The sequence below is a fragment of the Manis javanica genome, chromosome 10 (genome assembly GCF_040802235.1).
Source record: "Manis javanica isolate MJ-LG chromosome 10, MJ_LKY, whole genome shotgun sequence".
NCBI lineage: Eukaryota > Metazoa > Chordata > Mammalia > Pholidota > Manidae > Manis > Manis javanica.
In genome coordinates, this window is record NC_133165.1 from 63676607 (window position 1) to 63702286 (window position 25680).

Genomic DNA, 25680 nt, shown 5'->3' on the forward strand with positions numbered 1-25680 from the left:
ATAGTTTTCCTTTCTAAATAAAGTTAAAATTAAAAGCCCTTAGAAAAAGGAGATTTATACTGTATAATGGTAAGGAGACAAGTACTTAAAATCAGACCTAATGTTACTTAAGGGAAAATTTAGATAAAATCACTACACAAAGATAACTTGATATTCTTAATCTAATCATGAAATTATTTCTGAATTGTAAATGAACAATCTATATATGGCAAATATAGCACATAAAAATAGAATTTGGATATCTCTTACCTGAGATTCTAAATCAAGGATTTATGGTATCTGCAATACCATTAAAACAGTAAGATTTATGCTACTGTTACATAATCTAATAATTATATATGTATTACATTAATATAATTGTAATTGCTATTATATAATTGTAAGAGCTCAGAAGTACACAGGAAATAACATCATAAAAGCTAATTATTATCTCAAACTTTATTACTCAGTAAATCAGTTTCTGTATACTGCTTTCAATCACTTTTTATTAACTGCTTCCAAAAACTGCAACAGGTGCAGGAATAGATTGATGATATCCAAATAGAGGCTGATGGCAGCTAATACATACTCCTCAGGTGACAGCCTATGCATCAGGGAGTGTGTGTCATAGATGATGAATCCACAGAAAAGAAGGGCTCCTGCAGCAGCCAAGACCAACTCCATTGTCTCATTATGAAAAAATAACTAGAAGAAATTAAAATAAGTTTATACTTAAGAACAATATTAAGAATATTGAAGTTATTTGCTGTTAAGTCACATATATTGTATACAGATTAAATAATGCTGCACAACTTTCAAAGCAAATGTTAAAAGCAGACAAAGGCAAGGCAGGTCCACCTTCATTTCTGTTGGATAAGAAGATGAATGGACAGACCAACAGATGCTATCCTTACTATGAAATAGGCCAGTTGACTTCAAACAGTAGCATTCCAAATATAAATTTAAAAATATAGTTCTTTATCAGAATTACATGTGCTACTTGGAGGTTAGCAATTACAAGTGAGGGCCTTTCTCTAGGTAATTCATTTTTAATTCATCCTTCTATCATTTTTAATTCAGTCAATGATATTGATAAACATAAGACCTAGGTAATTCATTTTTAATTCAGTCAATGATATTAACATAAGACCTTAATTTTTTAAAAGATAATTTTATAACCATTCTGTGTACAAATATTCCAGGTAATTATAACTAAGTGTCCTATGATAAAAGTTACTCTTAACAATAACTTTTATATTAACTCTGCAGTAAATAACTTTTATATATAAAGTCATATATCTTTTTAATATATAAACATATATTTATATTGATATGGCCAGAATATTTCAAGTTACCATTTTAAAACAATTTACCTTCAAGATTCCTGACAAGCACAAAATCCACAGAACAGCAAATAGTCTATAAAAACAAAATATTAATAACTTAGAATATTATTCCTTACCAAAAAACTTTGTAAACCCGTTTGAAGAAATAAATCCATCCTGATATTTGGCAAAGAATATTGAAATGTAAGAATTCATAAACATATAATGAATACTGTAGAATATCCAGAATTTGAATGAACAGCTATCCAACATTAGTTTTTATGGTGTACAAAACTATTTAAGATAACACTTTTAAAGTTTTCAATTGGAACATAAAGAAAGTATTGATAAAAGCAGAAACATCAAGTTGTATATCAACAAAAATACTAATAAAAAAAGCAGAAACATCTTTAGAAGTATTTTACTTCAGAGATCTATAAAACTTCTAGAAAATATATACATGAACAAATGAAACGTAACTGCATTTTAAAACCAAATAATAATAACAAATAATTCTGTGAACATATCTGTTAAAGTTCCCAATGGACTATTTTATTTATGTATTATAGAACTTAATTTGCCACTGCTACAATTTTATGACTTACCATTCATACCTTTACATATATAAAGTATAATTATACATACATAATATAATGTATAATGATATGACAAAGAACATCTAAGAACTCAGCCCTTTGTTTTCATATATGAGACTTGGGAACATCTGCTGCTTCAGGCCACAAGGAAGTAAAGGGGTCAAATTTACCCTCCATCCTTAAATAAAAACCAGAGAAAACATGAAACAACAGTTTGCAGACACTGGACAATAAGAACCAAAGGACAGTGATTCCTGAAATAAGGGAAGCAAAGGAGGTAAACTCTACAAGTGACCTAGCTAGAAAGAGTTGCCAGGCCACAGTGTAGGCTAAGGAACCCATGTGGAGCTTTCTTGTCTCCTTGAGTTGAAGAGACAAGAATTCAGAGGTCAGAGAGCCCAAGGTGGCTAGAATGTACAGGACAGAGTTCCAGAAAGGAGAGAGTTTCTCCAGGAGCTAGCTAGCTCTTGCAGTAATATAGAGGGCTCCCCTCGAGTCTAGCTGAATATTCATCAATGCAGGAATGTGAGGAAGTCACAAAGGTTGGGGTAGGAACCACCACAGAGAAGCAGGCAGAACAATCCTTAGAGCTCACACAGGGTCGAGAATGGTTGGCATTTGCCAAGAAGAATGGAACAACCTCCTAAGACATGGGGCTTCTCAGAAGGGTACTGTCTCAACAGCAAAGCCTAATTAATCCTAAACTAAAAGTTGTCCTGGACCAATCCAGCAGAGCTTAAAACAAGCCTCAAAATGTTCAGACAACTTCCAACCAACTTCAGTACTTCCTAGTAGAAGAACAAAGCCAGAGATAATTGAGAAGAAAATTTTAAAATTCAGCACCCAACAATGTAAAATTTACAATGCCCAGCATCCAATAGAAATTATAAAGGCATGCAAAAGAACCAACGAAATATGGACCTGTAAGAAGAAAATCAACCAAAAGAAACAAACTCGGAAATGACACAATGATAGAATCAGTAAACAATGACATTAAAAATATATTCCATATATTCAAGGAGATTGAGGGAAGCATCATCATGAGTAGAGAAATGGAACACACACATTTTTAAAAGACACAAACTGAACTGAATTTCCATAGATGAACAGCAGATCAGACACTAAAGAAAAGATTACTGAACTTAAAAACTACAACAGAAATGAACCAAAATGAACCACAGAGAGAAAAAGACTGGAAAAACAAAACAGCATCAGTGAACCGTGGGACAGTGTCAAGAAGCTTAACATATATGTACCTGGAGTCTCAACAGAGATGAGAAAGAAGTGGGTACATAAAAATGTTGGAAGAAATAATGACTGAAAATATTCCAAATTTGATGAAAAGTTTAAACTGACAGACCCAAGCAGAAATAACATGCAAAAACACACACACATGCAAACACACACACCCCAAATAATCAAATTATAATAAAATTATTGAAAATTACTGAGAAAATGTTAAAGGTAGGTAGGGGATAAAAGTCATGTACAGAACAACAAAGATAATAAAGACAGCAAACTTCTTGTCAGAAACTACACAAGCCAGAATAGAGTACAGTGACATCCTTAAAGCACTGAAAGCAAGAAAAAGCCCTCAGACCTAGAATCCTATACTAGCAAAAAATAACTTTCAAAAACAAAGGTAGAATAAAGATTTTTTTTAGATATACAAAAGTTGAGCCCAACAGACCAACACTATAAGAAATGCTAAAAGGAAATCCTTAGGGAAAAGGAAAATAATTGATGGGAATCTGGATCTACACAAAGAAACTGAGAACAACAGAAATGGTAAATGTGTTGGTGAACATAAAAGACTACCTATTGTTTAAATCTCTTCAAGAGAGAATTTAATGTTCAGAGCAAAAATAATAATATTATGAAGTTTATACACATGGAACTAAAAGTTATGGCAACAATAGCACAAGGGTAGGGGAGAGGAGATACAAGTGTACTATACATGAAGTGGTATGTTATTTGAAGGTGAACTAAGATGACTTAAAGATGTATACTGTAAAGCTTACAGCAGCATCTATTTAAAAGCACTATAGCTAATAACCAATAAAGAAGATAAATGAGATCAGATAATCCAAAAGAAGGAGGGAAAAGAGGGAAAAAGGAACACAGAACAGATGGGACAAAGAGAAAGAAAACAAACCCAACTTAAACTCATATGAAATATAAATGGTCTAAACACTCCAATTAATAGCAGAAATGGCCAGATTGGATAAAAAAGCAAGGTCCAACAATATATGGCCTACAAGAGAACCATTTTAACTATAAAGATACAAGCTAAAAAATAAAAGGATGGAAAAAGATATATCATGCTAACACAACCAAAAGACAGCCAGGGTATATATTAACAAAGTAGATTTTAAGCCCAGAATATTAGCAGATATAATCCCCCTACATAATAATAATGAGGTCATCAAGAGGATATAGCAATCCTAAAGATTTTGCACCTAAAAACAGCTTCAAAATAACATGAAACAAAATTTCTAGAACTGATAGGAGAACCAATACATCCTTTTAATTGTACATTTCAATACCACTTTCACATTAATTGGTAGAACAAACAGGCAGAGTATTACTAAGCATGAACAACATCAACCAACTTCACCAAATTGACATTTATCACTCATCCATCAGCAAAACATACATTCTCTTCTAATACACAGAGAACATTTACTAAGATATCATAAAATGAATCTCAAAAAATGCAAATGGACTGAAATCATACAGAGTGTGTTCTTTAATAATAGAGTTAAATCAGAAATTAAATATACAGAGTAATAGAATCCCATTTGGTGAGAATGGTGGCATGGTGAGATTTCAATTCTGTTCTCTTGCTGGAATGGTCACAGAATCTCTCAGCATACATCTGGCATACCTAAATTAGAATTAAGTATCATGCCACCTTACAGTCTAGATCCTTCAGGATTGAAAAGAACTCAGGACTTGCATTTTGATACTAAAACCCTAAGGAAACTCCAAGGGTTCTGTACCAAGAAGTATGGGAACAGTGGTACTAAGAACTAACTAAGTACAGCATCTGAGATTTTACCCTACTTGCCAGCTAGTAAGTTAGCCTTACTCACACAATTTCAAGGATGCCATTAGAAGACATGACTCCTAAGTCTGAGATGAAGGACAGTTCATTACAGCAATAACAGTCCCTGAAGAAGACATAGTAGATAGGTGTCATGGGATTAAAGAAATGAGATAGCTAGAAGGATAAAAGATTGAAGAAAGCGGTACACTGGCATTTAAGATTTCAGCAGTGGAACAATCCCTAGTGATGACAAGGTCCACAATGTAGCCATGGCAAGGAGATTAAAGTTACCAACATAGAAGAGTCCAGATATATTGAGAAACTAAGGTGATGGATGGGCCTAATGTGTGGTTCAATGCTAAAGTCTTTAAAGAATAAAGAAGGCTTGACCAAAAAAGGAATCAGTGACAATAATCAGTAAGAGCAGGATGTGCATAGCTAGACAGCATAAACCTTAAGGCAGTGGATTTCCTACACACTGAAGGAATGATGAAAGTGGTGCTAGGGGATTGGAACAGTTTTCATCACTAACTCCCACCACTGCAAACTATATAGAGTATGGGAGAATGAGCAGCTAGAGGAGTCTTTCTCAGGGAGGAATCAAGTTTCCACTGACATGAAGAAAGAATATATTATGAACTGATATATAGGTGAGATTGTTTATCAGAATAGGAGTTCTAGAGACTGTACTAGAATGGATGGAAGGGAGGGGCAGAGTTGGAGACTGGGATGGGAAGAAGCAACAGAGAGCAAATCTTTCATCATATATACCACACAAGTATATATGCAACAGACCCCACCCCCCCATATACATAAAACAGGAAATGGAAAAAAAACATCTCTCACTGAATCAAACTCCATTCTAATACAACAATTCAAGTATCCTGCACAACTGTCAGTGTTGGGCTGACCAACTACATTATCTCAATAAGGATTTCTGGTAATCTGGATTACTAAAAAAAAAAGAAAAAGTTTTGCAAGAGTAAACTTTTGTAAATTTTTAGTGTTGTAACAGGAAAAAGAACAGAAAATGGGTGGTTGATTAGGTGCCAACAGAATGCTACTAATGACCTTAGAAAAGAGGTGGGCATTCTTACCAGGTGAGGGCAACACAGTACCATTAGCCTAATATAAAAAGGACCATTCTGTATATTTATTAGTTTGAAGGATACAGGGTAAGTAGAGGGATCAGGCAGGTTTTAAAGTTCATATAGACATCTCCAACATCTGGGTCATTTATCTTGCTTTTGTCACAAAGATGTAGATGGGTCTAAGTAACATTTATGTTAAGACAAAGATCTAAATAATTTAGGTAAATTCCGTATCACTCATAAAGCATATAAACCTAGCCTCTCTAGAAAGCTAGTTATTTTTGGCATTCACTTCCCTTTCAATATAGAGGGAAGCAAATGACTCAAAAGTCACCTTCCTTCTCCTTGTATGTCCAGCGAAAGTAGGGCCTGGCCTTAGTACTCAAAGAGATGATATCTTCTTACCCTCCATTTTAAAAGGCAGTATCCAAGGCTAGCAGCATAGCACTTCTCTCAAAACTACTTATAAAGATATGAGAGCTATGAATATACAACTTACCCTGCTCCAAATTTGCTGAAGTCCTTCTTAGATTGTAGAGTATACACAGTCAAACCAAGAAATACAGCAGTAGTCAGTATAAAAGCTTGCAGAATAACATAGACATCATAGAAAGTAACTGTAAAATTACAAAATATATCGTAAAAATCATAAAAATACTAAAAATGCATATAGACATAATATAAAAGCTTTTTATGGCATTTAATAAATATTTTATATTCTCCTGTACTACTTTCCAATAAAAACAATTATGAATAGATTTCTTATTCAATCTTGAATATTGGTAGAGTAAAACCACAACCATAATGCAATTAACAGATTCTAAAAATTCATTCATAAAACTAAAGGGGTCATATTATTACAAAGTTAAAGAAATGACTGGAGAGAGATTACACAGCTAGCCAGTTAGGAGTTTGGGGGATATGGTGGAATGCCTCTCACTTATCCCTGTGCCAGTTGTAGTTTATCACCATCTGTGGTGATTGTCCATTATGGCTTAAATATCAACAGGGATAATTCTGGGTCCTGTGGCCACTGGGAATTCCTGTACAGCAGCAGCATTTCTAGCAGTCACCTGGCTAAGTGCACACCCAGTTCATCAGCCCAAATCAAAGAAACTGTGCAAGAAAAGTACTGAGGCTGTCCAGGGTTGCCTGCCATCCACTGACCTTGCAGAGGACAGAAACCAACCACTAAATGCTTTACATCCAAATCTTCATTACCTTGGAGTAAATTATTGGAGTGGGGGGAGGTCAGTGAACATATACCAGATTCCCTTCTGTAACTTTAGAATGGCCATCTGGGTTGACTATGGCTATTGTAATACAAATGCTTAACATTTTAAGAGAATGCAGAATTATAACCTCTCTAAAGGAAGTTAAGTGCTTTGAACCCAAAACCATTTAAGTCATTTTTAATTTTTCAGGGATTAGTTAACCCAAGTTCTTTCTATTCTTAAATGCTACATTATTGGAATTTCTCTATGTCATTACTGGATTAGGAAGGAGAACACAAAAAAGATAACATGAAATCAATTTTGCTTCTTGTCAGTAATTTCAGTATTAGATTAGGTGTAAAAAGAGATAATTTCTGAGAAAAATGATGTTCTCAAATTAGCCCATCTATGTATTTCTATCCCCAACTCCAAAAACCCTAGAGTATGTCTCTCTCCTACATCCTTTACAAATAGTGAGAGCTGGGAAGGGCAGAGATGGACTTGATAACATTAACAGTAAGTAATATTAATAGTTAATAACACTAATAAGTAAATATTAATAATATTTCCTTTCAATGTTGAGAAATTTCAATCCTATTTTTTGGATAGTTACTATTATTTGCTTATATACTGATTATTTTATAAAAGGAAGAGGTGGATTACCAAATAATATATAGATTCAATAGACATACAGATGGCATAGAAAGGTTAAAAACTGTAATGACAAAATAGGAAGAGATATATTAACCATAAGGATTAAAAACGTACTGTTACTGAGACTTAACAGTTAATTCTGACCTTTTTGGTACTCTAGGTAAACCATTTTGAGACAACCAGAATTTCTATTGTTAATAGATCATGAAATTTTTTACTTGGGGCATTACACAGGATACACATTCTCTTAAACACATACGTAACATCAAATAAAGAGCAAAAATTACCACTGTTTCTTTGTAGTGCCATTTGACAAAATATGAGGGTATAACAATAAAGCATAGTTCAATGCCGGCAACTCAAGAGGGCTGTGATGAAAGGATATGGCTCCAAACATATGTTACCAGTTCAACAAACATGTTACCTCAGAGATCCCTTTACATTAGCTATGGTTGTCTTATTTTTATAAGTGGACAAACTCAAATGAATATTGTCCTCCATTCCTATTGTTTTCCTAATTCTTTTCTGCAGCCTCTAAGCTCAGCTGAACTATGTATAGACATTTAACTTTTACTTATATTTTTAAAATTCTTCAACCTATACCATGTTTTTGAAATATGACATTCCATAAGGTTAAGCTTTAGCCCCAAACACCTTTTTACCCAAAAGATTTATCCACGTTAAAAAATGTAACATACAGAAGCACATTTATGGCTTACCAACAAAGGCCACAGTCAGAGCTTCCAACAGTGTCTAAGAAAAGGAAACAAATTACATAAATGCACATCAGATTTATACTGCTGTCGTATGTATGTTCTAGTTTCTAGGAGTTCATTGTGATTCCATATGCATTTTCTCATTTTAGCTTCAGAGCAGCCTTGTGAACTATATGGGACAGATAATAAGCACACTATAATGAAAAGACCTCAGTGTATTGAGTAAGAATATTTAGATTCTAATTGTGATCCCATCATCCCTTAAACTCTAACTAGTTTTTCATATCTGTAACAGGAAGATTACAGAAATAATATAAAAATTCTACTTTTATCATTCTCTATAATGTAAATCAAAATGAAATTGAAAGTCTTATGCACATTTATAAAAATCTCAGTATCTTACACAAACATAGGAAGAACAAAATATTTAGGAAGTACCTTGATATGGCGGCAGTCTTGAAACTTTGTCTCCCAATATTTATTCTCTTTCTTCCCTAGTAACAGAATTTTTACCTGGACACATAGCTGTTCAGTTTGTACATTACATTTTCGGCCTCCCCAGCAGCTACATCTTTCTAACCAATAGAATGTGACTAGAGAGATGTACAACTTGAAAGAGTAAAGAGACTTGCTCTCCCCTTTCTATTCTTCTTTTTTTTGAAACATTTGGATGGTGGTGCATATCTTATACACACAACACTTGAGGAAAGCCTTACCCATAGCAGGTGCCTGGATCACTGATAACTTCACTAATAGTCGTTCAGATTTTTACTTGAAAAAGATATAAACCATCTTGTTTAAACCATTATGATTTTGTCATTGCTGAAAGCCATGTGACAAGTAGCTAACTCTTAATATAAATAAAATATTTAGGGATATTGAGCTTTATCCTCTAGCTTCTCTGCCTTCTTAATTACATATCTTTATGTTGTTTTATATGCTTACACTAGTTAGATCTTATAAACTATCTGATAGACCACTTCATAGAGGCAAAACCATTAGCTAACAGCAGTGGCTATACACCATACTCCTGGAAGAAGCACTCCCAATAACCCACCCCTACTGAAATCAAGACCTCAGAACCTTAGCAAAAATGGTATTAGAAATTGTACATAGATATGTACTCCGTAAAGCCACTTTGTTATAATGTTATAAGTGTTGGGGAGGTCGTAGCAAAAGATGATAGAAATATATTTTTCTGGGCAACATGCCTGTACATTCTTGATATTTGTGACATTAATTTAGGTAAGAAATCCTACCCCATACTCAATTATCTGTAGAAAACATGACAGTATAAATAAGAGAAGATAAGATTAGGAAACTTAATGCCAACCCTTTTAAATGTGTACAGATAGATACATACACACATGAATGTGTGCCTCCTAAGGCAAGGTAAGGTACATCTCCTTTCTTATTTTGGTGGAGGAGGACAAAGTACCCTAGTATCAGGGGCCTCTGAGTAGTCTGAAATTCACTGCACATGCCTTCTTACTTGTTAAACCATTTTTAGCTATGAGCATGATCAACAGTTACAGCAGTAAGTCACCATCTTGCCCATAAGCATTTGGCTGATGCTCTTATCTCCCTGCTTGGCACAAGTTAGTCCACACTCTCGTCCCATATAGAAATCAATCAAAGTCTTTCCAAAAGGAAGCTGACTATTTATAGAGTTGAAGAGGAACTACACATGACATGTTTCTTTTTGTATCTCCTCCGTCTCTTCTAGGACACAGGTGATTGGTACAGGAGTTAGCTGCTAACCCATATATTGGCTAACATTCCAGGATGTGAGCTGTGGCAATCAGATTCTTTCTCATTTAGGAATCTAAACTCATAGAATGAAGAAATGGCAGCAGGAGCTAAAACTAAAAGGTTCATGAACTCTATGAGGGCCCACAATGGGCCACATAAACACTTAAGATAATAGCAAAGGGGAAAACTATGTGTAAGGACAGCTGTAAGGTAGAGAAAAGATGTAATGGAAAAAGAGAGGAGACCACAAATTCTTGCTGCTGAATTTCCTACAGTAGTACCATTTCTAGAACCTTCCTCTAGTTCTTTTTCTTCTTGAGTCCTGCTGGATTTGGGCTGGTGGGTTCCTAAGCTCTTATATCCTTAAAACTCCCAGCTATTTGAGATAACTTGGGTTAGAGTACTGATACCTGACAAACAAAACAGCCTAAGATTTACATGAATAACTTTTGCTGTAATTCTAAAGTCATGAGCTTTTCTTTCATCATACTAACATAAACTTGTTTCCAGAATTCACAAACTCTCTTCAGTTTAAAAGCACTTAATCTGGTAAATAGCATTTCACTCTTACTTGACTATAAATATTCTTAATATGAGTTTCAAATGTTCTGAAGTAAGTTTTTAAATCAGAACCCAAAGTCATACTAGATATGAGTATAGGAAAAGTAATTTTTAAAATACATAACTTGAGCATTACCAACTCATTTTGGTCAAGTTTCATATTGAGTTTTTGTAAGTAATTTAGTTTTTAGTTTTCACAAATATCTCAACAAACATGACTTAAAGTTGAGTTACTCCAACTATAATTTGAAACAAGACAGTAAAACACATCAGTTGAGCAAATGGTTCTTTAAAAGAACAGTGTTAACTGTGAGGAATTAATCATAAACATATCAGTTTAAGGTCTGTGAAATAAAGGCCACAATATAATTTTTTCCCAAGAAATCACAGAGTATAGGGATAGAAAGTATCACAGGAATAATCTAGTTTTCATTTTACATTTAAGAAAACTTTGTACAGAAAGGCTAACATGCCCAGCCAACTATCATAACTGGATAGTCACAAAGCCGAGTCATGTAACACCAACTCATTATTTTTCGGACTACAGCATAATTTCGACAGACAACTTTGGAACTGACAAAGGTTAAAATCTCCAGAAGACTAGAAATTACAAGTAATTTTACTCATATTTTTAAAAAGCTCATTAATTTTGTCCCACTTCTGTTATATATGTATATGCATTCAAATAAATAAATTTTACACTCAGTAATAAGTGTAATAGGAACAGATATTGTCAAAGTACTCACAAATCCAAAAAGCAGGTACAGGTTAAGGGGATGCTTATGTCTGTTTAAAGTCAATGCTAAAATCAAACCCAAAGATCCAAGAGCAAACACCAAAATTAAGGCAGGACTGAAAGACATAAAATTAAAAGCATTTTCAAGTTAAAAAATGATATAAACATATTACACAATTTAACAAAATTTATCTAATTTATGTGTTTATGAAGGTATAGGGGAAAAAACCTGAAATGACCCATACCAAACTGTCAAAAGAAATTATTTTTCCATTTGGAAAATTTGAGGAGTGTGAGATGGGGAGAAGAAGAGGACAAAAAAGATAGATGAGTGTTTAACCCTACAAAACTGTAAGGTCTAAAGTTCAGAGGTAAATCCCATATTATGGAGCATTTTCCTTATCAAAATAAGAGTTAATAATGAACCTTTTTTACATTCTAACCTCAAAAGTTAATACAAAAAATATGCTTATAATATGCCCTTCTGATCATATGCAGTGGCTGAAATGATTCAGAATCATCCTGTTACCTTACCTTTCATGCACAAATGTCCGTACAGACTCAAAGTATAAAAACAAAATAGATGTCACTGTAGTTAAGAGAACTTGCACGGAAAGGATGCTGTAGACTTTTCTTAGAAAGGCTGAAAGAGAAAAAAATTACACATGACTGACAATTTTCTTAAGAACCTATCATAGAACTGCAAGATGAAATTTCTTTTTAGAAACATTAAATTTTCACATGTATTCTCTTAAATCTTAATCCAAATAATGTAATCTGTAACTAAAACAAACTAACTAAAACCAACTCACCACCAGCTTCAGAAACAAAACATTAACAGTTCCCACCTCCTCTATGTATACATATTGACAGTAACATCCTCTGTCTTCACTGACCCTTGACTAACTGCTAATCATCTTACACGACTCAGCCTTTCTCAGTTCCCCAGTCTGAATTAAATGCTCTCTCATATTCCCAAGGGACTGTAAACATACTTCTAATCACTTTATTTTATAATTGATAAGTCTATTGTCCTTCACTCCCATTAGCTATAAAGACTAAAAAGCTCCCCAATAATAGGGAGCATACCTTAATTATTTACATACTCCTAACACCCAACTAAGTGAATGGGACAAAATAGTCATTAAATTTTACTTGTTTTAAATTTATATTGAATTAATGAAAAGTGAATCTTGCCAGTCAAGGAAGATAAAAGGTATTATTCTGAAAAAATAATGGAGCCACATAACTTCTGCAGAATACTCTGCTTAGGCAAGTAATAGAAACATTTTTGAATGACTTTTAGTCAACAAAAGGTATTGTCTTCGCCGCTCATGACAATGCTTATATGATAAATGTTCCCTCTGGAAAGAATTCCTACTAAAGATCTGACTTCCCAAGGAAGAATGAAGTGCTCTGATGGCATGTCAGCAAAATATCAAGTAATAAAATAACTATAAGAATAAGGGAATGTGACTTCAATGGGGTATGGGGGGTACTTGATAATATGGGTGAATGTAATAACCACATTGTTTTTCATGTGAAACCTTCATAAGAGTATATATCAATGATACCTTAATAAAAATTTAAAAAATAAATAATAAAAAATTGAAAAAATAAAAAGGGAATTTTCATAAATACTAAAATTGTAATCCTTAAAATGCCCCCAAATTAAGTCTTAATCTGTGTTTCCCTCTGGTATTCTTTCCAAAATATACAGTGAGTTTTTCTTTATGTCCTAAACAGGTTTTACTGAGTATGTAATTTAACCAATGACTCATAGTAACAGTGAATATCAGTTGTATTTTGGCCTAGGCCTAAGTAGGTATCTTGCACAAAAAAGGAAATAAATATTGCTCATCTCCACAGCAGATCTACAACATATTTTCTTAAAAAGGCCCTGATGTCTGTATGCTTTGGGAGGTCACTTCTACTTTTTTCACAGAAGCAGAGAAAAGAATACATTACTGCGTGTGTGTGTGTGTGTGTGTGTGTGTGTGTGTGTGTGTGTGTGTGTGTATGCACAAGTGCAAATATAGTAAGACTGGCAGAATATACACAAAGATGTTAGTAATGGTTTTCTCTGGGCAGTATGACTGAGAATGACTTTCATGTTCAATTCTTTGCTAATCTGTTTTCTATGTATCACCAGTAAATATTTATTACTTTTGTAATAGAAAAACATTTTAGAGAAACCTATGCTAAGGCAATAAATTTATTATAAAAATACTCTTTATGCAAGTATTCTAGATTACAACTTTTCTACACTCTCTAAAAATGGGACCTTTTGAATGACTAATATAAAGAGTGACTAAAGGTACACATCACGGCTTACAGGAAAAAAATAAAAGATCCAATGTGAAAAGAATACAGGCCAAACAGCAATACGTCTTCATTTTTTAAATCCTAATTTCTCCCTTTCTATTTCTATCTCTCCCCTTTCTACTCAAACTTACCATGGAAAAAACAGGAACTCTTCATTTCTACCCAAATCCACCTATCAGTATCCAGCACCAACATCCATGTCAGGAGGCATCTCAGATCCCCTCGCTTTCCATAATCCATCACCTACCACTGTGGCTTCCACTTGCAAGTATGCCACGTCCATCTTGCCTCCTCTGCTACCTCTGTCACCTGGACTAATGTGTGGCTTCTAACTGGTCTCCATGCTTTCACTCTTGTCCCACCTATTGTCCCAGTCCCCTCCCACACAGTTGTCAGTGATCTTTTTGTAAAGTAAACCCTTTCAATGTGACTCCCAGCTTAAATATTTTTAATGGTTTCATTTAGTCTTAGAATAAAATGTAAAAGCTTTTATGGGGCCTTCAAGGCCCTACATGATATAGGACCTTCCCAATCTCTTCTTGCACTGCTCTGCCTTTTCCTCACTATGCTTTACCGACAACTAGCTGTTACCCCAACATACCAAGTCCTTCCTGCTTATGGGCAGCCCTTGCTGTTTCCTCTGCCCGGAATGCCCTTATCCTTCTTTACATGGAATGCTAGTTTAAAAGATGTCCACAATTTTCTGACATTCCCTTCAAATGACTCACTTCTAACAAGTAAGGCAGAAGAGATAGGGTGTGTTATTTCTAAGACTAAATCATAAAAGGCAATACCTGTCAATTATATATCAATTTTTTTTAATGGCAATACAGGGCAATTTTTCTTACATCACTCACATTAGGATGGTGTTTTCCAACCTTTTTTTTATTATTGCCCACCTAGGGACCTTCTGGGGATTTTTTTCCTAATAGCACCTCCAGCGTATTTTAACACCACAGATACTGTACATCTGTTTATGCACCACAGCTCTTTGGAAGGCTATAAACCATTTTAACAGCTGCGATTCTTTTGCCTTCCACCTCAAGAACCAGTTTTTACCTGGGAGGCAATACTTCCCTCACTAAAAATGAGTGCTCTAGGAAAAGCCAGCTGCCAGTGTTATGGGGAAGCTCAAGAAGTCTTGTGGAGAGATCCTTGTGGTGAGAAAGTGAGGTCTCCCACCAACAGCCAGTGAGAAACACAGGCCTTCTGCTAACAGTGATGTGTAGCATATCCTTCAGCACCAGCCAAGCCTTCAGATGACCATAGCCCCAAACAACATTTTCATTAAAACCTATGACAAACCCTGAGCTAGAATTGGCCAGCCACCTGGTCCTTAAAAACTGATAATACAAATTTACTCAAGCCACTAAGTTTAGGGTTAGTTTTGTTACATGGCAATAGAGAACTAATATAGGCTTTGGTACCTGGAAGTACAGTGCTGCCATAACAAAAACCTAAAATATGGAAGAGGCTTTAGAATCAGGTAGGGGTGGAACCTGGTAGTTCTTTTGAGGTGAAAGGCCTTAAAGAAACTGTAAGAGGATAATGCCTTTCAAGAGGCTGTGGGTAAGGGCTTAAAGGAAAGTAAGAAAAATATCAAAGAAACTGGAGGAAAGAAAATCATTATGTACTGGCAAGAAAATTAGCAACACTGTCACCTATGGGAAATGGAGAGTAAAAAATGTGCCAAATGAGGTAGGTGGTCAAACTAAGATTTCCAGACAAAGCACTGATGGTACTTGCTGGCTTCCTGCTGCTTCTACTAAAATACAAGAGAAAAAGGATGTGATTGTAAACTCCTTTTTTAAAACTTCACAAATGTCCAACACTGTACCTCAGAAAAACCTAATTAAGGTTTCTGAGAAGCTTTAGGAAATAGTCAACTCAGCAGTCTCAACTACATCTCACACTCTTAAGATATTTTTGGATGTAGCTTTTATCTAATGCACTGAACCTCAATAAGAATCATAGGAGACCCACAGAGCTTTTTGAAGAATTCTGTTGGCAAAATACCACCAAACTCTGCCTTTCCTACTGATAGATGTTGGATGCATGGTTACAGATAATTTGTTCTTTATCTCCAAAGTCTTCGAGAGGAAATGTACTCAGGAGCTCTACTTAAGAAACTTACACCCAACAAGCTTCAGCTACACCTGGATTTGAATTACATGACAAGATTCTGAATTTTGAGCTGATGCTATAATGGGTAAGACTTTTAGAAGTTACATATGGGAAACAGAAAAAATTGTGACCAGAGAGAAGTGTGGTGGTTTAAAATATGCCTCTAAATTATGTGACACCTTCAAAAGTAGGATCCTAAACCACTGCCTCTTGACTGTGGACTGGACTTAATGACTTGCTTCTAATGAATAGAATAAAAGAGATGTGATGGTGTGTATAGTTACCATGACTAGGTCATAAAAGACACTGTGGCTTCTTTGTCCTCTCTCATGGATTGCTTGCTCAGAGGGAAGCCAGTCACCAGGCCATAAGGAGTCCAGCAGCCCATGGAGAGGGTCATGTGGCAAAGAAGCCTTGTATCAACATCCACATGAGTGAGATTTCCTGGAAGTCCAGCCCAGTCAAGCCTTCAGCTGATTGCAGCCCCAGCCCACATCTTGAGAGGAATCTGATGGGAGACCCTCAGCCAGAACCATCTAGCTAAGCCTCTCCCAGGTTCCTGACTCTAGAAACTGTGAGAAAATAACTTTTTTATTTTAAAGTACTGCATTTGGGGGTGATTTTTTAATAAAGCAATATTTCTTTTTTGGTAACACAGGGTTTTTAATATGAACTTCCTGTTGAAAGCAAATGCAGCCATGAGGATTTGGCTACTGAATTTAACAACAGGGAGCAAATCAAGTACTTCATGGTTGATTTTTATGAAGCCATGGATGACTACCCACCTGCCATAGAAGTACAAACCAATTTTGAAGTTCCATATTGTAACAGAGGGATTGGGGTTTTTTTTTCTTTTTTTTTAATTAAAGTATCATTAATATACAATCTTATGTTGGTTTCAAATGTACATCACAGTGGTTCAGCAGCTCCTGAGACCAACTTATGATTACGAATTATTGTGCCCTTTTATCCCCCTCCTCCTCCCTGCTGTACCTGCTCCAAGCCCTCCCCCTTGGTGACCACTAGTCACTTCTCTTTGCTATGTTTTTATATTCCACAAATAAGTGAAATAATATGGTATTTGGCATTCTCCACCTGGCTTATTTCACTGAGCATTTTACCCTCTAGATCCATCCATGTTGTTGCAAATAGCAGGATTTCTTTTCTTTTTATGGCTGAATAATATTCCATTGTGTATATGGATCACATCTTCTTTATCCATTCACCTATTGATGGACACGCTGCTTCCCTATCTTGACTATTGCAAATAGTGCAGCAATAAACAGGGGCACATGTATCTTTTTGAATCAAGGATTTTGTTTTCTTCAGGTAAATTCCTAGGAGTAGAATTACTGGGTCAAATGATATTTCTATATTTAGTTTTTTGAGGAACCTCCATACTGCTTTCCACAGCAGTTGTACCAACTTACATTCCCACCAACAGTGTAGAGGGTTCCTATTTCTCTGCATCCTCACCAGCATTTGTTCTTTCTTGTCTGTTGGATATTGGCCACCCTAACTGGTGTGAGGTGATACTTCATTGTGGTTTTGATCTGCATTTCTATGATGAATAGTGATATGGAGCTGCTTTTCATGTACCTGTTGGCCATTTGTATTTCTTTTTGGAGAAATGTCTATTCAGGTCCCCCACCCATTTTTTAAGCAGGTTTTTTTTTTTTTTTGATGTTGAGGCATGAGTTCTTTATCTATTTTGGATGTTAACCCCTTATCAGATGAGTCATTTATGAATATATTCTCCCATACTATAGGATGCCTTTTTGTCCTGCCAATGGTTTCCTTGCTGTACAGAAGCTTTTTAGTTTTTGATGTAGTCCCAGTTTTCATTTTTTATGTTGTTTCCCTTGCTCAAGATGTGTCCAGGAAAAAATTTCTCATGCTTATATTCAAGAGATTTTGCCTGTTTTTTCCCAAGAGTTTTATGGTTTCATGCCTTACATTCAGATCTTTGATCCATTTCGAGTTTCCTTTGTGTATGGAGTTAAGACAATAATCTAGTTTCATTCTCTTACATATAATTGTCCAGTTTTCCCAATACCAGTTTTGAAGAAGTTGTCTTTTCCCCACTGTTTATTCATGGCTTCTTTATCATATATTAATTGGCCACATATGCATGGGTTTATATCTAGGCTCTCTGTATTCTGTTCCATTGATCTGTGGGTCTGTCCTTGTGCTGGTACCAAATTATTTTGATTACAGTAGCTTTAGAGTTTGAAGTCAGGGAGTGTAATCCCCCCAGCTTTATTCTTTCTTCTCAAGATTGCTTTGGCTATTCAGGTTCTTTTGTGGTTCCATATGATTTTTAGAACTATTTGTTCTACTTCATTGAAGACTGTTATTGGAATTTTGATATGGATTACATTGATCTGTAAATTGCTTTGGGCAGGATGGCTATTTTAACAATATTAATTCTTCCTATCCATGAGCACAGGATAGATTTCCATTTATTGGCATCTTTTTTAATATCTCTCATGCGCATCTTGCTGTTTTCAGAGTACAGGTCTTTCACCTCCTGGGTTAGGTTTATTCCTAGGTATTTTATTCTTTTTGAAGCAATTGTATTTCTGGTTTCTGATTTCTTTTTCTTCTGGCTCATTTTTAGTATATAGGAATGCAACAGATTTCTGTGTATTAATTTTGTATACTGCAACTTTGCTGAATTCAGTTATTATTTCTAACAGTTTTTTGGCAGATTCTTTAAGGTTTTCTATGTATAATATCATGTTATCTGTAAATAGTGACAGTTTAACTTCTTCCTTACCATTAGGATGCCTTTTAACTCTTTGTGTTGTCTGACTGCTATGGCTCAATTAACAACTCTTGAGTACTGAAATATTGTCTGGTCACTGCTATATCCCTAATATCATAACAGGGCCCATTAAAGTTTTGCAAATGTAGAAAAATGCTTACCTTCACTCACATAGCTAAAGAAATGCAAATTAAAACAAGATGACATTTTTAACCCATCACAAGAGTTAGTAAACTATGGGCCATGGTCCAAATCCAGCCTGCCACCTGATATTCTAAGGAAAGTCTTATTGGGCACAGCTACACTCTCACATTTATGTATCCTCTACAGCAGCTTTTGTACTACAACAGCAGAGTTTAGTTGGAATAGAGACATTATAGCTCCACAAAGCTGAAAATAACTATTTGGCTTTCTGTTGAAACTGTTTGCCAATCCATGATCTACCACATTGCCAAATATTTAAACGTTTGATGTTACTGTTGGTGAGCTTGCAAAATGGCACCCTCATATATTGTTTGCTGGAAAGTCAACAGGTACAGATTCTCTGGCAGTTAGTTGATGACATCAGTAAAGTTAAAATGCACATACTCTTTAACCCTATAATTTCACTTCTAAAAATTTATCCTAGAGCAATACATGGACAAATTCACAAAGATATGAAGGATGTTCCCGAAGGCACTATTTGTAGGAATAAAATGAAAGAAAAGTAACAACCTCACTATCCATCAAGAGGACATGGTTAAATAAATTATGGTGCATACATCCCATGGAAGACAACTGTAGTTAAAAAGAATGTGATAAAGTTATATGTATGACTAATTTTAAAATATAAACTACATTAAGTGAAAATGCAAAGTTGCAGAAAACAATGTGTATCATCTATAATGTGCTTCTAAGTCTACAAAATAGTACGTTTTAGTTTTTCAAAAATATAGCATATTAAGACTAGTTTAATAGGCATCTTGCATATATCTTTATTACAGCTAGTTACATAAACTAGCTTAATTGGCACTAAAGTGCTCAAGATAGAGGCAGTACTCAGAAATTCATTCTCACATAATTTTTTTGTAGCTTCATGATTGTTTTTTGCCAATGAGCCTTGACATTTTAGATGCATAATATTCCAAGTAGTTTCCCCAAAATACACACATTACATCTTTAAAGCAACCGCTTTTTATTGCATAAAAAGGTACTGAGAAAAAAGGTTTGGAAGTCAGAAATGTAAGGGATTAGGTTGGCCAGCTTAATTTGCTTTAAGGAAAAAAAAAACAAGCTTAATTTGCTTTAAAAAGTTTGGGGCATTTTAGTTTTGTCTTTTAATTAGTAAAGGAACAGAAACAATGAGAACCACTTTGTTTTTAATACATATGTAGTCAGCTTAGTTACCAGCTCATATTACCAAGGCTCCTAAGTAAAATGCTCCTGCATAATTTAAGTATTCACAATGAACAAATATCGATTGAGTTTCTGGTATTCAATCAACATTGTTATAGGGATGTAACACATACAAGTAAATCAAGAAGTGACTGGTGGTCTACTGTAACACATACAAATAAATCAAGAAGTAAATCAAGTTTAAGACTAATTCTTTCCTTAAAAACACTCTTGATAAGCTGATATGTGGAAAGAGCTGTCTTTCTTAGGGATGATAAAACCTGGTTTCTAGTTCCCTTCCCACACCCCCAACCCATTAAAAATAACTAGATTTTTTTTAATTGAAGTATCATTGATATACAATCTTACATTGGTTTCATGCGTACAACACAGTGGTTCAACAGTTAACCGTATTATTAAATCCTCAGCGCAATTAGTGCTGTTACTATTTGTCAACATAGAAAGATATTACAGTATCACTGTCTATATCCTGCATGCTACACTACTATCCCATGACAAACTTATAACTGAGAGTTTTTGTGCCACTTTATCCCTCTCAACCTCTCTACCCACCCACCCCAACCCTTCCCCCATGGTAACCACCAGTCAGTTCTCAGTGACTGGTCTATGAGTCTACTGCTATTTTAAGAACTAGGTTATTTTAGACAAGTTTTGAAACTTAGTTTTCTATAAAATATATATGTTTGTAATAGGGATTGTAATTCTAGGGACAATAACATTAAATTTTTAGCATTCGTACATTCAAACCCAACCATTCAAATCCATTGGGATTCCACTTCCTCTCTGAAGCTTTCCTAGATTATTTCTTCCACACACTCACTTCCTTCCCTAAACTCCCTCTAGACTTGACACTTTAGAATTTCACTGAGTTGCTGTCGGGGATTAGTTTGGCTACTAACCAACCTAACTAATGCTTTAAGGACAGCAACTGTGACTTCCAAAAACTTTTTTTCCTCCCTTACTTTACATGTAATAAAAAGGGATTGCTTTTAAGAAATGATATTGTTTACTTATCAAATATTAATGACTCAAATGTTTTTTTAGTGGCAGTACCTTGACTCAACAAGATTTCTCTAATGAATGTCTTCTATTCACATACCCAATACCACCTCAACAGAAATTTAATTTCCTGCAATGGTTACCATTTTCTATCACTGTCCTTTCCTGAGTGACTCATTCTCTTTATCACTTTTGGGATCAAGAGAGGCCCTCATTCTCCCTCTGGTATCCAGGACATAGCCAGGAGTTCTAATCCACTCCCAGGACCTACAGAACCAGTTTTTAATTGCCCTAATGCTTTACACTGTCACTGTCCACTTTACAGATGGATGGAATTTGAGAGTACCTACTATAAAGCTGAGTTTTAAAACCAATCCTCCTCAAAATTTTCCCAAAAACTGAAGAGGAAATACTTTCAGACTCATCCTGTGACCCAATACTACCCAAGTACCAAACCTAAAGACACTACAAGAAAATAAACTACAGACCAATATCCTTGGTGGATACTGATGCAAAAATCCTCAACAAAATACTAGGAAGAAGAATTCAACAGCAGATTGAAAGGATTATATACCATGACCAAGTGGGATTTATTCCAATAATGCAAGGATGGTTCAACACAAAAAAAATCAATATAATACACCATATATAAAAAGTGAGGAGGGAAAAAGAAAACCCACACATCATTTCAATTGATACAGAAAAAGCATTTGTCAAAATTCAACTAGTCATGATAAAAACACTCAATAAATTGGGAATAAGAGATAACTATGTCAATATAATAAGGGCCATATATGATAAACCAACAGCTATCATACTCCACAGTGAAAAACTTAGAGCTTTTCCTACAAGATCAGGAAAAAGATAAAGATTCCTGCTTTTACATGCTTTTCAACACAGTACTGGAATTCCTAGCCAGAGCAATTGGGCAAGAAGAAAACATTTTTAAATCCAAAATGGAAAGAAAGAAGTAAATTATTTCTGCTCACACACATGATCTTATAAATAGAACACCCTAAAGGTTCCACAAACTGTTAAAACTAAGAAGTGAATTCAAAAAGTTGCAAAATTAAAAAAAAATGCAAAAGTCAGTTGTGTTTTTAAATACTAACAATGTACAAAAGCATCAAAAGGAATGAACTACTTAGAAATAAATCTAGCCAATAAAGCAAAAGAACTGTCCCCTGAAAGCTACAGAACACTGCTCAAAGAAATGAAAGACCCAAGTAAATGACATCTCATGATCAGAGATTAAAGGACTTAATATCGTTAAGATGTCTATACTATACAAAGTTATCTACAGATATAATACAATCCCTATCAAAATCCTAATGGCATTTTTTGCAGAAATAGCAATGGAACATGGAATCTCAAAGGACCCCAAATAGCCAAACAATGTTGAAAAAGAACACCAAAGCCTGAGGTCTCACACTTTCTGATTTCAAAGCTCATTACAAAGCTAGACTAATCACAAAATTAAAAAAAATTAAAAAGAAAGAAAAGAATGGATAAAGAAGATGTGGTACATATACACAATGGAGTATTATTCAGCCATAAGAAGAAAACAAATCCTACCATTTGCAACAACATGGATGGAGCTAGAGGGTATTATGCTCAGTGAAATAAGCCAGGCAGAGAAAGACAAGTACCAAATGATTTCACTCATATGTGGAGTATAAGAACAAAGAAAAAACTGAAGGAACAAAACAACAGCATAAACACAGAACCCAAGAATGGACTAACAGTTACCAAAGGGAAAGGGACTGGGGAGGATGGGTGGGAAGCGAGGGATGGGGGGGGCAAAGGGGGTATTACGAACAGCATGTATAATGTAGGGAGGAGGGGGCACGGGGAGGGCTGTGCAACACAGAGAAGACAAATAGATTCTACAGCATCTTACTACGCTGATGGACAGTGTAATGGGGTTTGTGGGGGGGACTTGGTGATGGGGGGAGTCTAGTAAACATAATGTTCCTCATGTAACTGTAGATTAATTATACCAAAAAAAATAAAAAGCTAGACTAATCAAAACAGTGTGGTATTGATGTAAAGACAGACATGTGAAATAATGGAACTGAAGAGACCCGGAAATAAACCCGTACACATCCGGTCAAATGATTTTCAACAAGGGTTGCCAAGACCATTATGGAGAAAGGACAGTCTCTTCAACAAATGGTGCTGGGAATCATATACAAAAATTAAGTCAACATGAATCAAAGACCCAAACATAAGACCTAAAACTATATAACTTAGAAAAAACAGGAAGAGCTTCAGACTTAACAATGATTTCTTGAATATGACACTAAAAGGACAGGCAACAAAAGTAAAAATAAATTGCACTGCATCAAATTTTAAAACCGTGCAACGAAGGACACAACAGAGTGAAAAGTCAACTCACAGAATGGGAGCGCTTTCGTAAATCATATGTATGAAACGAGAATTGAGCTAAATTGTAGGACACTCTATGGTGTGAAAAACTGTCTGATGTGGGGGAGAAACCACCACACTTTACAGGATCAGAACTGTCTGAAATGTCCTGTGTGTGAGGTAAAGGAGAAACACAAGAAAAACTGGATTTTTCCCAACTCGGGGTGAAAACTAAGATTCTGCACTAACATACACAGGATCCAGCAATTTCAGAGCAGGGCCCCACAGAGGTATTTGAACAGCCATGTTTATAGCAGCTTATTCACGATTAAGTAGAAGCAATCCACCAACAGATAAACAAAATGTGGTTTACACATACAATGGAATATTATTCAGCCTTACAAGGGCCATTCTGACACAAGCTACAACATGCGTGCGCCCGGAAAATATGTTAATTGACCTTCGAAGCTTCCTTTTCCAGCAGCTGCCTCAATAATACTCAAACCTATTTTGAGTTCTAGGTCCTGCAGTGAGAAAATAGTGAATAAGATAGATAAGGTCCCTTCCCTCGCCAAACTTAAAATCCAGCAAAGAACACAGGCAGAACCTAGAAACGCATTCACACCTCCTAAACCTAAAACAACCAAGCTGGTAACTCCATTCAGGTGTACGTCACAATGATCAAACAATAAACTTATTTTCACTGGAAAAAAGTAACCTTTCTTTCCATAGAAAGGTGCCAACTTAAGCTGCTGACATTTTCCTCTGCCCCTTTCTACACCGAAGAAGACAAGGTCGCAGCAGCACGGCTCCGGTTCAGACCCCCCACCGGCGCCCGGAGCGGGCTCGCACCCAAGCCCTGCAGAAAGGAGCTCCTTCCTCCCCGCTCCGGCGGCGGCGCCCTGCTCCGAGCCCCGGCCCGGGGGCCAGAAGGGCCTTCCCTCGAAGCCCAGAGGACCGGCGCTCTTCCCCGAGCCCTGTCCCGGAGGGCGCTCTCCCTGAGGCCCAAGTCCGCCCCCCGGGGGCTGGCGAGGGCGGCCGGGGCGGCGGCTGAGACCGGGACGCGTACCCATGCGGATGTGCAAGCTGGCGGAGGCCACGCAGCTGCCATAGTTGAAGTCGTCCTCGACGGAGGAGCGCGGGTAACGGGGGTCAGAGTCGGCCATGGCGCTAACCGAACCCCCAACTCCCCCGGCCTTAGGGGCGTGCGCTGACTCCACGACTCCCGCCACTTCCGGGATGAAGCCGGCCAGCCCCGACCAGCCGAGCTGCCTCGGCGGAGCGGAGGCCACCTCATCGATGAGTCCGCCTCGGAAGTCCAACTGGGCTGGGAAAAAGGAGATTGCTGTAGGTCCGTGGAAGGGAAAACGAATTACATTCTAGGCGTCATCCGAAGTGAAACTTTCCTCAGATTTTCCTGAGCAAGCTTTTTAAACCCCCAGACATGGAGAGTTCCTAAAGAAAAAAGCGAAGTCCCATTCCCATCCATTCAACTAATATCCATCTTATTCATATACTCCTTCAATAATCACACCGGAGAGACACTTTTAATTATACTAGTATTGATAATCCCTCAATTTATTGAACACTTTCTATAAACCAAGTTTTCTGAATGAGAGAATGCTTAATCCTGCAAGATGAGTAAGAGCCAACAGAACAGTGCAGCGACGTTAAGTAGGGCCTCAAGGGTCCAGTGTATGTGGGATGGGGTGTGGGGGGGTAAGCTCAGATGGCAAAGAGCAAGGCTGGGTAGATAAACAAAGGCCACATCACTGTACCCCAAATGGAGAATACATGGGCGAGTGTCATGACCAAAGGCAGGGAAGAGGGGATATTGTATTACTCTAAAAGAAATGATGGTGGCAAGTAAGATATTGCTGCCTTTTCACTGCAAAGGTGAGGTGTAAATAAACCCAAAGTAATATCATTCCAGGGTCCCTTGAAATTTTTTTGGTGAGTTTATTTTGATATACCCACATTGGCCTAGTCTCCACTTTATAACACTCAAAACAATTAGTAGGTGGAACTCA

The 25680-nt window shown here is 36.1% G+C and overlaps 1 protein-coding gene across 1 annotated transcript; it reads right to left on the minus strand.

Annotated features, from left to right (window-relative positions):
• Nucleotides 1-420: 420 nt before the first annotated feature.
• Nucleotides 421-24934, minus strand: TMBIM4 (transmembrane BAX inhibitor motif containing 4). The gene is made up of 7 exons (XM_017674020.3): nucleotides 24720-24934; nucleotides 12208-12316; nucleotides 11684-11789; nucleotides 8628-8661; nucleotides 6540-6657; nucleotides 1353-1398; nucleotides 421-684 (listed from the first exon to the last, which is right to left on the minus strand). The coding sequence occupies exons 1-7, from the start codon at nucleotides 24814-24816 to the stop codon at nucleotides 478-480; spliced, it is 717 nt and encodes a 238-aa protein (XP_017529509.1). The 5' UTR covers nucleotides 24817-24934; the 3' UTR covers nucleotides 421-477.
• Between the last annotated feature and the right edge of the window lie 746 nt (nucleotides 24935-25680).